Genomic DNA, 13,976 nt, shown 5'->3' with positions numbered 1-13,976 from the left:
TTTTTTTTTTTCAGAAACAAAACGACAAAACGGTTTTTAAATTCTATTTGTAACAAATTTTTCAATAATATTAACGACTCTAGAATTTTAAAACGAATAAATTATAACACGTACATTACGTTGCCTGAACTTATATTATAGCGCGATTCGGTCAACAACACTCATCTCGAGGACGGTAGCGGTGTCAGCAATAATGATGGCTGATGTTATTGGAGATTTCCTTATTAGACTGAATTTTTTTCCGTCGACACACTCTAACTCTAATTGCAATTTGAGAACAAAACCCTCTCGTCTTCTAAAGAGAAAAGAACAAAACCTTTTTGTCTTCGAAACTTCTAAAAAATATTTTACGCGAGACACGCGAGCTAATCAAATAACAATTAAATATAATGAATATCCGGTATAAATTTTTATTACTGCTTGTTAGTTCTTAAAATTGTTTTTTATCTATCTGTTGTAACAGCTACGTTAAATCTCGATTAAAGAGACTCGTTAAAAAACAATATCGATGAACATTACGATCGATCGCTCTTATTCGGATCGTTGACCGTTGGTTATTCTCGAGCGAACGTAACGCGACGGTGAAAGTCGGCGTTCCGTTAGCGGATTGAAATAAAAAAAAGCGCGAGTTAATCTCAATTAGGAATTACAATTTAAACGAAATACCGTAATCATTGTAAAACAAACGAGCCATATAGCGCACATTTTTAAACACAACATATTTAGTATTTAAGTGCAATTTGAACGAATTCGTTATTATTAATATCGATAGGGGTATTTTCCAAAATCTTACCTTGGTTACTAAAATGCTATTATTTTACGTTACTATAGTTTTTTTGATCAGCAATATAGGATTTTGGAATGTATCCCAGAGAGAACTCAGAGAACAATGAGGAAATCGCAATCTCTCCGCTTGCTCGGAGAGGTGTCCAAATCTATCTGCGGGCAACGCCGTTTCTTTCTGAAACAAAAAAAAAAAAAAAAACCTGACATTTTAATCACAACTTAGACAATGCATCGCCCGTAGAAGACGTGTGTTTTTACCTCTTCCAGATGGATTCGCTGTCGAGATTCAAACCGACGTCCAAGATAACGGGCGTGCATCGGCACGCCGCGGGCGAAACAACGGAGCTGGGCGAGGTGAATGTGACCGTGCCGAGCAGCAGCGTCGCGACGTCGATGCCGCACACGAGCAGCGAGACGTCGCCGTGCAAGAACGGCGGCTGCAAGGTCTGGAGAAACAGCCGCGACGGCAACAGCAACGAGCCGCGATCTGAGAACCCTTGGCACTCGCTCAAAACCATCTTTCTCGTCTCCGTGATCGTTGCGTTCCTTCTCTGGGTCATCGTTTACACGCTGCTGGATCAGTATCAGATTATATGACGGTGATTCGTCGTCGTGATCCCGAGCAGCTTCCGTAAACTGCCACATCGGATCCCTATCGTTTCCTCGTAATGTTGTTGTGGCCATGATTTACATAAATCATCGTCGGATCTCGCAATTTCTCTAAACGGTTTCGCGATCACTAGTAACGTCGAATCCCCATAGATTCATGTTCTCGATCATTGCGATTATCTACTATGTTAGATTTTGCGATCTCCCGCGTTTGCTCTTTCTGTGGTTTTTGAGACTCATAATCGAGTTTTTGAAATCGCGAGAGAACGATGTTCTGAAAAAAAAAAATGCTGAAGAAACGACGCGCGCGCTACAGATTCTTTATCTCGAAAAACATCGCAAAAGCGAAGCAAAACTTTTCAACTCGATGATGATCGATAAAAATCTACAGATAGATAGATCCGATGACAGTAGCGAGACGGAAAGACTCCATGAAAAGTGTCTCTTGCGTCAGAGTATTCCAATTTTAAATACTGTATATTTCGTATATTGTTTTTTAAATGTGTACAATAAGTTTGTATAAATATTTTAATAAAAAATATACATATGTGTTTTTGTGTACATAATACACGTTATATATAAAAAGCTCAAACTTAATTTTTCTTTTTATAAAAAACATGGCATTCGAAACAAGAGAATATACATGTGGATTATCAGATCCTCAGATATAAGTCAACAGGTGGATCCGATTATACGTATGTTAATTTTATCCCGACCACTTATCACGTTATACACACCATAGAACTCACTTTAATCGAAGAGATAAATACGCGCATGTGTGTGTGTGTGATAAGTGGCTATCGCGCACGAAATTAAAACTATACACTATTGTAAATAATACTGAGAGAGGCAATCCTTAAAAAAAAAAAAAAAAACGTATAAAACTTACATCGCATCTTACAAAATAATTCTATATTGATATAAAATTGGTCAAAAAGTCATTCTCTTTTTTTCTTATGGATGTCTACAAATTTTCTCTTTTTTGTGCTGAATGTAAAAATTAGACAAACAAACTTTTTGATCAATACGGAATAACATTCTACACGCTTTCGACCAGATAAATGAAAATCATGTTAATCGTAACACAGAGAAGATGACGCGAATTTATATATATAAAATTATTATTATTGCAAAAATCTCACGAAAATGCATGTATAAATATATATGAATAAATAATTCTCAATGTGCTATCGTATAAAAAGGAAGACCGCTTTTTTGCTGATATAAAAATTTGTTATCGAATTTGTAGCAAATCTCCTTCTCTGCTTTACGATACTTTTTACGCGATGAAATTGTCGTTGCTAAGAAAACAAATATGACTGTACAATCGAACATAGTGTCTCATGTATTTGACGAAACGTCCACACGTTGATGATCACGGAGAATCGTCGGCAGTTGACGCTATTGGCGACGATGTTATCGTTATTATCGAAAACGAGCAACGATCTGAGGTGGATGAGAGTCAGCGTCAACAAGAGCTGACGGTAGCGTCGAGCAGCACGGATGATCGAAAGACGCGGATGCAGCAGTATTCGAGCACGCAGACACTGACGCAGCGTGACGTTGACGAGGAGGAACTGGAGAGAGAGGAACCGAACGACAACGTGATTATCCATTTTACGCGCTTTTCATCGCGAGAAAGCGAGTATCGATATCGGACGCGCGTATGTTTTCAGATCCCAGCGGCAACGGAAAGACGAGTGTCACCGAGGATGATTGTGATCGGTTGGGACAGGTTCCGTTCGAGGCTGATGTTGTTTCTGATCGGGTGTCTCCTGATCTGGGCCTGCATCTTCTTCCCGCTGCTCGGTTCTTGAAAGCTGCCTCGTTTCGTTGTTGCGGACAACACGTTGATAAAAAAAAAAAAAACGCTCAATCGATCGCTCAATACGATTCGAAACGACGACATTCAATATACACGTTTCACACACACGTGACATTCACATTTTTACGTACATATATAAAATACCACGTCAAATAACATAATAACTTCACATTTTTGGTATAACTTATTTACATGTGTAATACAATATGTCATGTATGCGTTTAAGGTAACATTATTTTAACCGTATGTAATCCTATAAATATAATTTCTACGCGTAAACGCCCACATGGTTCTTTCGGAAGAGAAAAGATGAAAAAAAATTATCGCGCTTCCGAATCGAAGCCGCGCGTTTATGTGTTTCATTTTTTCATATCGACGTTTTGCTTCCACTCAGGGTTAAGAGCAGATATTAAAAAGAAAAAAAAAAAAAGATAAACACTCAAATCTTAGGAAACAAACTCTGAGAATTATTTTATACTTTAGTTTATACAAAACATCTTCGTTGTATAGTATAATTTTTATTAGATGTTCAAATTAGTTTTCGAATTTGTGATATTTTTTTTCTCAAAGTCGCGAAAAGATCTAGTCATCACAGTGGCCGTCATGGTTTGTCCGATATCCGTCACTTAAGAAAACTCACACTTGGACGTGACAAGAACAATCGAAAAAACCAATTTGTACATCTAATATTTAGCGCACACGTTAAATTTTTCACGCAGAAACGTATACAAAGTGGTAAAAATTGGTAACGTACAATGGCAAAATGTTCTTAATTGACGATTATATAAATATATGGTTTATAAATATTATAGTATTTTTTTTTTTTTTTTTTTTTTTAGCATAAATACGATAAGTATAACAACGCTGCGTCTGTACGATACAACAACTGCTGCGGCAGACGCTGTTGACAGAAAATCTTCCTTCACAAAATTATATTTACAAAATCAAGTCCACGTGTTACATCTAACTGTATTTGCGAATTCTTCATTCACGTGAACGATCTATCGCTTTGGTTATGGAATGAGAACATATTCGTTAAGTGCCATCCTCGTCGCAGAGTTTCCATTTTTAACGTTAAATCACATCTCAACACATTGACACTCTCATCTATAAATTCTTTCAAATATATAACAAATAATAATACGATGAATGTCGTTTCCCTCGTTCGTTGTTTCAAAAACGTTGTAATATTAATTAACTTATATACGTATTACCTTGAAACCGTTCTGTTTGTTGCTGGACGAGCGACGTTGCTTCTCTCGGGAAACCTTTCTCCGCAAGCTCGACCTCTTTATCGACTCCGCGCTCGCGCTCAGGCTCATCGGTTTCGAGGAAGCTTGAACAGGAAAAGTTGAACAAAAACCTAAAGAGGCAAGAAGAACGACTCGATAATTTAACCCAGAAACCAGAAAAAAATTGTTGATACGAGCCACACTTGTCAATTTCTTCTTTCTCTGGTGTTTTGAGTTAAAGACACATTTAAAGAATTTTCAAAATCGCTCGATTTCCGATTGTTTACCGATATTGCCGGAGGACGACCTATTCGAATTGTGCAGAACGTGTATCGTGGTGGGCTCGCCGGTCATCTCTCCCCTCACGGGCGAGAGAAACCACTCGGATCTGGTTCGCATCCGCTCGGTTTGCCTCTCGTGAACCTAACGATGTAACGATAACGCCAATCAATTATCTTCTCGCATTAATTTCGCGTCGTTTATTGTTCGGTAGAAATTTGCTCGCCCTAAATAAGAGCGCTCACGAGTTTCTTCAAGCTGTGAAAACTTTTTATAAAAAAAGAACACGTGAAATACATATTAAGTAACGCTCTATTTCATTCCGGTGCTAGGTCAAACTCGTCGTTAACTAGTCGACAATGTTAGTGCGATTTACCTGCGGCATGTACGTGAGATTTCTGGTGCTCTCGGCGTAGCGGTTTATCGCGCGCAGCTCGTCGAGTCTCGTGCTCGTCAAGCTGAAGCTTCGTTTGGAAAGATGGCTGTTGCTGCTGGCGCTGTTACTCAAAGAACGACTAGATATCTGTAAAATTTCGAGAAAATCGACAACATCGCGTCTCTCATAATCTCAAAAGCATGTTACGTTTGAAAACTACCTGCGCAAAGCTCTCCTCGTCCACACTGACCGAGAGACGTTTGCAATTTTCGAGCAAAATGTTCTCCGGAATCATGCTCAATGATGACGTGAGTTTCATCGTTTCAGGTACGTGGACCAACGCCAGCGTTGATTGCGATTGCTCTTGATGCAGTATTTCTGTCACACGTGATGGTAATTAAATTTCAATGTATAAAAGTTTTTAATTTATTTGCGCAAGATTATCCCGTGTAATGTACTCGTAGATAAAATATCGGGAGCTTTATTATTAGCTAAACACACATGTGCAACTTACTATCTAAATTAAACTTCAGTCCCCACTTTACACACTCGCATTGTAATCGCGTTTTCTCCGTTTCCACCGATAAACCTTGTTCTGTAATTTATAAACGCGCTTGGGAGAAATGGTCATCATAAATTGGTCGCAGATGCGCGTTTCGGAGAAATTAGTCGCATTATTTGTCATAAAAACGCGCTCCGCACGTGTGAAAGCTTACTCGTTTCGGGATCGTCTGAAGCGTATCGGAAATTAAATATCCAGTCTTTTTCCACCTTCATTATCCGGCCGGTAATACGTGCGTAATATTCGTAATTGTCTTTTCCAAATAGATTCAACACGCTAAAGTTATCTATTAAGAACTTGGTAACTCGTGTGGCGATCTGGAAATGAATTGTCGAGAAGAAGAGAAGAAGAGTTATTCGAACGTGACGATAACAAAAGAGATACGAGAAAGTCGTTGTTGTGCCACTGACCTTAAATCTGACAACGTCTTCCACTTTGGCGGTCTTTCCGTCGCTGACGCAGCTGTGAAAAAACGAGGGTGCGACGGAGACGCCCAATGCTTCGCTGTTCATATGCGTTTGCGCTAACTCGCTATTCACCGCGATCAATCTGAAGGTTCCGAAGAGCAATACCAGCAATCGCTGCGTGTACAGCTGCAGGGAATTGATCAATCTACGCAGAAACACACACGTGTCTTTGTTATATAAAATGTTATATAAAATTCTGCTCGTGTTTATTTCGTTGCATCAATTGATTTATATTACGTGTATATTTGGTCTCGTTGTTGTTCTATATTTTCCAACTGAATGATGTTAAACAACTGTTCCTCGTATTCCTTTCCGAATATTCCTCCGGGTATCTTGCACAAAAACTTCTTTATCACGCTGGCAATCGTGTAGATACTAAAGTTGTTGATATTAACTAGCCGACCCGTCTGCAGAATATGTATCAGCTTTTTCATACTTCCCTGATGGCCGGGAGCGCGAAAAATATTTTTCGCGAAGGGAGCTTCCTTGTTCAATATCAGGATGAGAACCTAGAGAACACAAATTAAACTCTCGTTGTCATCTTTTGCAATTGCCCACACCTTGGACGGTGTTAACAAATACAGTTTGTCGCTCACTCACCAGCAACGGACCGGGGATGTCGTTCTTGCATACTTCATCGAGCGGCACTCCGAACTTGACTCTACGAAAATAAAAAATAAAAAAAAAAAAAAAAAAGATTCGAACGTTAATTTTTCCAACAGGCAAATTTCCAAATTCGATTTCAAAGACGATAGCGGAATACAATTGCAATTGAAAAACTCTGGCTGTAACCAAAGCAAGTTTTTTATCTCTCTAAAAACGGGCGCTCTCACAAGCACACATGTTGAATTAAAGGCTTTCGTGGCTTCGTGCGTTTCGATCTTTACGAAATAACGGCGCTACCACAAATATATGTAGTACTACTATATAAGTACGCTAAAAACAAGTAGCTTCGCATGTAATTCACAACGCTAATTATCGTGATGTGCTTCGAGAAAAAAAAATATCAACACGCATTAGTAACATACGTTTACACGTAGTCTCTCCCAAACTCGGCGATTACTTACGATTCTACCCACGCTCCTTCAACGCAGAACGTCAAACATACAACGCAGAATGCCAATAATATTCGCTCGATATATTGTTAAATATCAATTATCTGCGAAAAAATGTAAATCTTTTATTATATACCCGAATTCATCGTTCCTCATCGTGTGTATGTGTGCATAACACACACTGTCTCTTTATGATGCGTTTATGGCTCTACGTAGGTCTCTCATTATATAATTGTTTTTCTATACACTGTTGTGTAATGTAAAAAAAAAAATATAACACACATATATATACGTATGTACACATTACATATATGAACACTAAAGGGCTGTAAATGTTCTATCGTCCATAAAAAATCAATGGATGAACACTACGAGCCCTTAGGTGTATAATTAAAAAAATTATTTAGTATTATTATACCCAAGACGTTACAATACAAATTTATATACGTGGCCTTCGAACTAGCACATGCGCGCGCGATTACACGTAAGCAATAAAAATTAAATTATTGTATTTCTCAATTATTTATTACAAAGTACCCTTTTCTTTTTGCAAATTCGAACACATGCCAGCACGTTGAAAATAAATTTATATTCGAGATGAATACGAGAATCATGCATTTCGTAAAATGTGCGCGATTACAAATATTTTCGCAAAACATGAGTCTGAATAATTTCGAAACGCAAATATAAATTTGAAGAAAGAAACAATGTATTTCGAATCAATCAAAAATATGATAAAAGATGAGTAATTCAGTGACTCAGACGACATACTAACTTTTCGAGGCGTTTCGGACGATACCGTTGCCTTGAGGTGGAATGTCCACAACCTGTTACAATATTTCCCAATGTAGTGGCGCGCAGATGGATTCTTTCTGTCCAATTGCTCATTTCATAAGTAAGGAAGACAGTTTAACCACAGACTAATGATTGATTTGTTTTTATCTTCCAAAAGAAGCCAAGTTCTCTCTGAACACCGCAGGTTGTCCATAGACTGGTTGACACTGAAAAGACAGGTCGTTTACTTATCACTTTCGCATCTTTCCTACAACTGTAATTTGAAGATATTTGTTGCTCTGAACGTTTTTTCCTGTTGTCTAATAATAAATCTAATAACAAATTATAGATACACTAATTATATTACTAATATATTGTTTTTTTTTTTTTTTTTTTTTTCACACAGTATGTTTGTTCTTGCTTTATCTTATCTTTGTCATCAGTATTGTTGCATTAATTAAAATGTTATTTTTGTTAAAAAGCGCACATATATTCTACACTTAATTGTTTGCCATACATATTTATGGCAAACAATTTTTACACGGAATTAAAAATGAATTAATAAAAATAGTAAGCAAATAAACAACATCCAATTCTGCGAGAGTTTTGTACAAATCGTTATTTTCTCTTGCGTTAAAGTTAATGTGCAAAATAAGACAAACTGTGCATGTGATGATAATTAACGCACCACACAAAACAACTTCGATACGAAGTCACGGTGAACGATTAAAAATCGTGTATTTGTCTACCCCAGTCGCAATTTCACTTTCAACTTTATTGTCTTACGATATCGCAAGCGCGCGCTACGATTTCAAACCGATCGATACGCGTGCGAACAAGTATAAACAAGATGGACCGAAATCGCAAGGAGAGATATAAGCGGAAGAATGTCGACGGATTGTCGGCAGGAAAAATAGAAGAAAACCGAAAAAGTCTGAAACGAAAAGTCCAGAAACGACCCTAGCCCGTCTCTCTTGCACGGGAGACCGGCACACGTGAAATAATGCGGGAGAAGAGGGGAGAGAGAGGGAAAGAATCTTACCGCAGGACGCGAGGACGGCCAGGATCCTGCCAGCGTGCGAATTCCGTTCCGAGGAGGAAGCGACAGCCCGTTCTTCTGGCTGTGTGTATAACCTAAAACCGCACGTGTCGAGTCGCGACGAACAGAAAATCTAGAAACGGGCGGACACGAACGGAAACGCGACCGGAGCGTCTACGTTTCCATGGAAATGTCACCGCCGCGAAACCCGAGCGCCAACGTCGGTCCACGTCTTCCGCGTGTATGTTGTATAGCAGAATGCACGTTTTCTCTTTCGTTTTCTCGAGCGCCGCGATGTGCACGTCTCTGCGGATGTGAACTACGTAACCACGTGTGTGTCGACCAGTAGATAAAAAAAAAAACGTCCTTCTAAGCACCGCACGGAATTTTCTGGTTCCGTTCTCTGCTGAATAGAAAATTTAATAAGAAAGAAATTCAGATACAATTAGCGAATATTAAGAGATACGTAGTAGTTTTGCGTAACAACAATGTGTGTGTAATATAAAAAAAAAATTTATTTAGATTTGTAGAGGTCGCAGCAATATTATTTACCCGTGTGTTTACCGTGTGTGTTTTACTTACAATAAATATAATTTTATTTGTTCTAATTAAAATTTTGGCGTATATATATATATATATATATAAATAAACACACACATGTACACTATTTATAGAGTAATAAAATACTTTTCTCTTCAGCATTTACTTTTTTTTTTTTTTTCGACATTAATCAGCGTTTCTTTTTGTGCTTGTGCGATCTGTCCTTGTGCCTCGCTTCGTCCTCGTTTTCTGTCCTTCTCTTCTTGCCGTCACGATACTCGTCTCTTTTCCTTTCCGACCTTTTGTCGCCGCGATCTCTTCTCTCATCTCTCTTGCTTCTCCTATCCGATCTCTCCTCGCTCTGATTCCTCCTCTGACTGCCGTCCCGTCGATCGTCTCTCTTTCTTTTGTCTCTGCGTTCGCTGTCGTATCTGTTCCTCTCGTAATGATCGTCGTGCAATCTGCCTTCCTTTCTCCTGTCCCTGCTATCTCTCTCCTCTTTCCCGCTCTTGTGCCTCTTGTGCTCGAAAGAACGATCTTTTCTGCTCTCCTTTCTTTCCGCATTTTCTTCGCTCTCGTCGTGATTCTGTTTCTTCTTGTCGTCCTCGTCGAAGTATCGGATACCCTTACCCTTACCTCTCCAACGCATCTTCGCGACCGATTGGGAGAAGTCCACGTGTATTCTTCGATCGTCAATCAGAACATTGTCCATCTTGAAGTACGCTTCCTCGCAGCTCTTGCGATTGGCGAATTCAATGAACGCGTACTGCAACGAATCTCCCGTTTGATGATCCCTTATTACCTCGCAACTGGAAAATTAAAAACGTACGATGAAAATGAAAACACAGAAACTGAGAACACAGATGTGTACACATAACAAATTTCACTGCGTTTGTCACGCACCCAACAATTTTTCCGAAACGACTGAAAATTATTTCCAGATCTTCGTCGTTCGTGACCGGATTCAATTTGCACACAAACAACACATTTTCCGGAGGAGCAATGTCCGCGTCTGGTATGTCACCTACGATCTCCAATATTGTGGCTCTGGCTTTCGCTTCCTTGTTTTTCTGCAATTCAATGATCTCTTCCGTGGTCATCCCCACGGTGTCATCGAGCGCCTCGTCTGCTCCGATTCTATCGCTCTAAAATATAAAATGAGATAAATTTATATATAGAAAAATGTTTACCACACAAAAAAGATGGAAATGTTTCGAGGATAGAGATGTCAAATATATTAAAATACTAATATAAAACTCAAGAAGACAAGTATACCATTAAAACTTCTTTTGTAGGTTCCGGACTTGCGCTAGGAACTACAAATCCTACAGGATCGTCAAACGGATCTTCCAAAATGACCGTGTGAGATATCCATATATCCTGATAAGGTCTGTAATTGTTATCACAGATTGTTTCATTAAATTTTAAAACAACATCTAATCCCTCAGTGATTTCTCCAAACACACAATGTTTGTTGTCCAACGATTGGAGCTCCGAACCCAGTGTGATGAAGAACTGAGATCCCAACATGTTGTTTCCGCAATTCACCATGGACAGTAGACCTATTCTGCTGTGTTTTATCTTTGGCATTTGTTCGGCCTCGTAATAACGAGCCTTTTCGCCCAACACAATTCCGTACACACTCTCGCCACCTTTTCCGGTGCCGTTGGGATCTCCCGTTTGAGCGATAAAGTTGGTCTGCACCGTGTGAAAGAGGTTCCAGTTGTAATACTTGAGCTTGCATAATTTCAGAAAATTTCTTGTAGCTGCAGAAATCAAAATAAATGATGTTCGCAATTTACAGAGTTACAGTTTAAGTTTGTTATCTCAGATTTTTTAACAAAATTATATGTAAACGCGATATAAATTTCTTAATTACTCCAAAAAAGTAGAAGCGCCTTACTTTGAGGACGTTCTTCGATGTACAGGTCGACCGTAAAATCTCCTATTGTGGTTTCTATCACCACTGCCATTTCCTCACTTTTTCAAACTATCTATTTTTTTAATTAGCAATATTTAACTCTTGTTATAAAAATGTTACGCTTTGTAAACTTCGTGGAGTTTTGCTTGGAAACATTAGATCGTTGACGTAAAACTCACTGATGCTCCGCGGTATATAAAAGCTCGTTAAAGTCGGATTTGCAACGGTCGTGTTCAACACGAGTCGAACTTGCGAAATTGACCAATACTGCTGGTCGAATCAATCAATCCGATTGGGTCGTTCCGACTTTTGATCTTTGCAAATCCGGCCTGCTCTTTTACTTTCTTCGCTGCTTTTCAGATGGCGTCGTAAGGATTTTTAATCACGTCAGTCAGGCATATTTCTTTCGTCCGACATCGCTTGGAGTAAAACGTTCTTTCTGGATATTTCTGTGAAAGAAACTCCGTCAGGATGGGTCGTATGCACTCCCACGGGTAACAATGTTTATTATATTGAGAAATTTGTAAATGCGTCAATTATCTTGAAAGCTTTGTAACAATTTTGACAGAATCGTAATTTTCGATATCGCGTTCAGCAACCACGTGTCGCGTCTCCGTTCTCTTTTTTTCTATTCAAATAAATGTTCCTCAGGTTTTTATTTAATCGAATCTATTATTTGAAATCGTCTTAAGTGTATTTGACTTTAAGGAAATTTATAAATTTCTCATTCGAAGCCCGCACACAATCGTTTGGTGTGTATAACCTAACTTAACCTCAAATGTCAATAGTCGAGTTCAATATGTGCGCGATCAAAAATCTAAAAATTTACGACATTTGTATCGAAGTAAAAAATCTCTGTCATAATAAATTATATATTATGTTAATTATATCATTTTTTTAATATGAATTTTAAATTTAAAAAAAATTTAAAATTACCGTACTTCATTAATATGTTGTTTTTTTCAGAAAGGGTATATCCCAGTCTGCCCTTCCCTACCGACGAAGTGTACCAACTTGGTTGAAGTTGACGCCAGAAGATTGCAAAGAACTTATTTACAAGCTAGCGAAAAAGGGACATACACCATCACAAATTGGTAAAATTGTTAGGTTTTTTTTTTTTTTATTAATAAGACGCATAGGTTTTAAGCAATCAATTAAGAGTGCGTTGACACAGATCATCAAGTTTACAAAACTATAAAGTGTTGCGTTTGCAGGTGTTATACTTCGAGACTCCCACGGTGTGGCTCAAGTGCGATTTCGCACAGGAAACAAGATTCTGCGTATCGTGAAGAGTATGGGTCTGGCCCCGGATCTACCGGAAGATCTGTACTATTTGATCAAAAAGGCTGTTGCTGTACGAAAGCACTTGGAACGAAACAGGAAAGACAAGGACAGCAAGTTCCGCTTGATTTTGGTCGAGTCGAGAATTCACAGATTGGCACGTTATTATAAAACAAAAGGATCCCTGCCACCGAACTGGAAATACGAAAGTTCGACGGCTAGCGCTCTTGTGGCGTAATTTTATCACATTTATGTTTTATTATAAAAATAAAAGAAAATAACACAATTACACACATGTTCAAAATAGATGTATCCTTTGTCTCAAAAAGTGAGAAAAGACGCAAATATTGAAACTGAAAACAAGTAACACACCAGTTAACTAATTATGTAAACACAGGAGTTCATAATTAAAAAAAAAGATTAATTTCTCTATTAAATTTAAAATTCAGTTTTGATCTTTCTTATATTTAAAGAGGCATTTGGACCGAAAAGTGCGCGTTTGAAGTCGAATATATCGCACCTGTTGTTGCCTCTTTTCCGCGTTGCCGATTGGAATCGAATCGGTAAGATCGAGAGAGTAAATAATAAAAGCGATTTTGAGACAGTTCGTCGTATATGTAGAGAAAATTAAAAACGTAACTAAAGTCAGGTGACAGGAAAAGTAGAAAAACAACACGTGAAAATAACGTGACTGTAATTTATATTATATATAACATTAAATAATACATATTATACATATAATTTATTATATATTTATAATATTATACTTTATATTGTATTATATGTATTATATACATACTACAGTAATGTCACTGACCTCGGCCGCGCGGCCTTGACAGGGTCACTGACCTCGGCCGCGCGGCCTTGGCGGGTCACTGACCTCGGGCGCGCGGCCTTGGTGGGGGGAGGTCACTGACCGCGGGCGCGCGGGCTTGGTGGGGGAGCGGTCACTGACCTCGGCCGCGCGGCCTTGGAGGGGGGGGGGGTCACTGACCTCGGTCGCGCGACCGCGGCGGGGTCAATGACCTCGGTCGCGCGCTGCAGTGGAATCACTGACCGCGGCGGTGTTACTGACTTCGGTCACGTGATTACGGTATATATATTTATACATATATGCGTATGTGTGTGTATTATATATAGATATAGAATATTACATATAATAGTGTTACGCGGGGGTCACCGCGTATGTGTCGCGGGAGCTGCGTAAACGGCGCGCGATCGGCGCGACTG

General features: G+C 38.8%; 4 protein-coding genes and 1 long non-coding RNA gene across 12 annotated transcripts in view; 2 read left to right on the top strand and 3 right to left on the bottom strand.

Annotated features, from left to right (window-relative positions):
• Positions 1-1,134, bottom strand: part of LOC109860466 — a 3,271-nt gene extending 2,137 nt beyond the window's left edge. Inside the window, exons 1-2 of the long non-coding RNA XR_002250826.1 lie at positions 1,045-1,134; positions 794-961 (exon numbers count right to left, since the gene is read on the bottom strand). This is a non-coding gene — a long non-coding RNA (uncharacterized LOC109860466). The remainder of the gene's footprint in view (positions 1-793; positions 962-1,044) is intronic.
• The window catches only part of LOC109860465, a 4,897-nt gene extending 2,952 nt beyond the window's left edge, over positions 1-1,945 (top strand). The window contains exon 2 of the mRNA XM_020439556.1: positions 1,054-1,945. Within this exon, the coding sequence (XP_020295145.1) occupies positions 1,054-1,383 (330 nt within the window). The 3' untranslated portion in view covers positions 1,384-1,945. The remainder of the gene's footprint in view (positions 1-1,053) is intronic.
• Positions 1,946-4,034: 2,089 nt separating this feature from the next.
• On the bottom strand, positions 4,035-9,613 carry LOC109860458. Of its 8 annotated transcripts, XM_020439542.1 has the most exons (12): positions 9,008-9,613; positions 7,967-8,192; positions 6,737-6,797; positions 6,374-6,645; positions 6,080-6,281; positions 5,824-5,986; positions 5,622-5,702; positions 5,328-5,485; positions 5,108-5,254; positions 4,740-4,875; positions 4,435-4,583; positions 4,035-4,336 (listed from the first exon to the last, which is right to left on the bottom strand). In XM_020439542.1, exons 2-12 carry the CDS (start codon positions 8,077-8,079, stop codon positions 4,328-4,330), a joined length of 1,491 nt encoding a protein of 496 aa, XP_020295131.1. In that variant the 5' UTR covers positions 8,080-8,192; positions 9,008-9,613; the 3' UTR covers positions 4,035-4,327. The 8 variants fall into 8 exon arrangements, with proteins under 8 accessions (XP_020295131.1, XP_020295130.1, XP_020295129.1 ...); XM_020439541.1 differs by having other exon boundaries at positions 4,035-4,583; positions 8,654-9,613; XM_020439540.1 differs by having other exon boundaries at positions 4,035-4,583.
• A 49-nt stretch (positions 9,614-9,662) lies between these two features.
• On the bottom strand, positions 9,663-11,642 carry LOC109860460 (peptidyl-prolyl cis-trans isomerase sig-7). Its single transcript, XM_020439548.1, has 4 exons — positions 11,448-11,642; positions 10,820-11,310; positions 10,448-10,689; positions 9,663-10,353 (listed from the first exon to the last, which is right to left on the bottom strand). The coding sequence occupies exons 1-4, from the start codon at positions 11,515-11,517 to the stop codon at positions 9,735-9,737; spliced, it is 1,422 nt and encodes a 473-aa protein (XP_020295137.1). The 5' UTR covers positions 11,518-11,642; the 3' UTR covers positions 9,663-9,734.
• Positions 11,643-11,840: 198 nt separating this feature from the next.
• LOC109860462 (40S ribosomal protein S13) lies at positions 11,841-13,035 on the top strand. The gene is made up of 3 exons (XM_020439551.1): positions 11,841-11,959; positions 12,432-12,559; positions 12,680-13,035. The coding sequence occupies exons 1-3, from the start codon at positions 11,937-11,939 to the stop codon at positions 12,982-12,984; spliced, it is 456 nt and encodes a 151-aa protein (XP_020295140.1). The 5' UTR covers positions 11,841-11,936; the 3' UTR covers positions 12,985-13,035.
• Positions 13,036-13,976: the final 941 nt, after the last annotated feature.

Source organism: Pseudomyrmex gracilis, unplaced genomic scaffold (genome assembly GCF_002006095.1).
Source record: "Pseudomyrmex gracilis isolate BER0280 unplaced genomic scaffold, ASM200609v1 scaffold_393, whole genome shotgun sequence".
NCBI classification, from domain to species: Eukaryota; Metazoa; Arthropoda; class Insecta; order Hymenoptera; family Formicidae; genus Pseudomyrmex; species Pseudomyrmex gracilis.
Note: the sequence above shows the minus strand (reverse complement) of the source record. Positions and strands in the feature narration are given on the sequence as shown.

What these genes read in the sequence shown, in the direction of transcription:
- LOC109860458 (XM_020439541.1), bottom strand. Translation starts at nt 8,079, where the DNA reads ATGAGCAATTGGACAGAAAGAATCCATCTGCGCGCCACTACATTGGGA. An exon ending in CGTCCGAAACGCCTCGAAAA is followed by an intron (nt 6,798 to 7,966) that starts GTTAGTATGTCG and finishes TTATTTTCGTAG; the next exon opens with AGTCAAGTTCGGAGTGCCGC. An exon ending in AAGACGTTGTCAGATTTAAG is followed by an intron (nt 5,987 to 6,079) that starts GTCAGTGGCACA and finishes ATTCATTTCCAG; the next exon opens with ATCGCCACACGAGTTACCAA.
- LOC109860460 (XM_020439548.1), bottom strand. Translation starts at nt 11,517, where the DNA reads ATGGCAGTGGTGATAGAAACCACAATAGGAGATTTTACGGTCGACCTG. An exon ending in CATCGAAGAACGTCCTCAAA is followed by an intron (nt 11,311 to 11,447) that starts GTAAGGCGCTTC and finishes TGATTTCTGCAG; the next exon opens with CTACAAGAAATTTTCTGAAA. An exon ending in CGTTTCGGAAAAATTGTTGG is followed by an intron (nt 10,354 to 10,447) that starts GTGCGTGACAAA and finishes TTAATTTTCCAG; the next exon opens with TTGCGAGGTAATAAGGGATC.
- LOC109860462 (XM_020439551.1), top strand. Translation starts at nt 11,937, where the DNA reads ATGGGTCGTATGCACTCCCACGG. An exon ending in GGTCGTATGCACTCCCACGG is followed by an intron (nt 11,960 to 12,431) that starts GTAACAATGTTT and finishes TGTTTTTTTCAG; the next exon opens with AAAGGGTATATCCCAGTCTG. An exon ending in ACATACACCATCACAAATTG is followed by an intron (nt 12,560 to 12,679) that starts GTAAAATTGTTA and finishes TTGCGTTTGCAG; the next exon opens with GTGTTATACTTCGAGACTCC.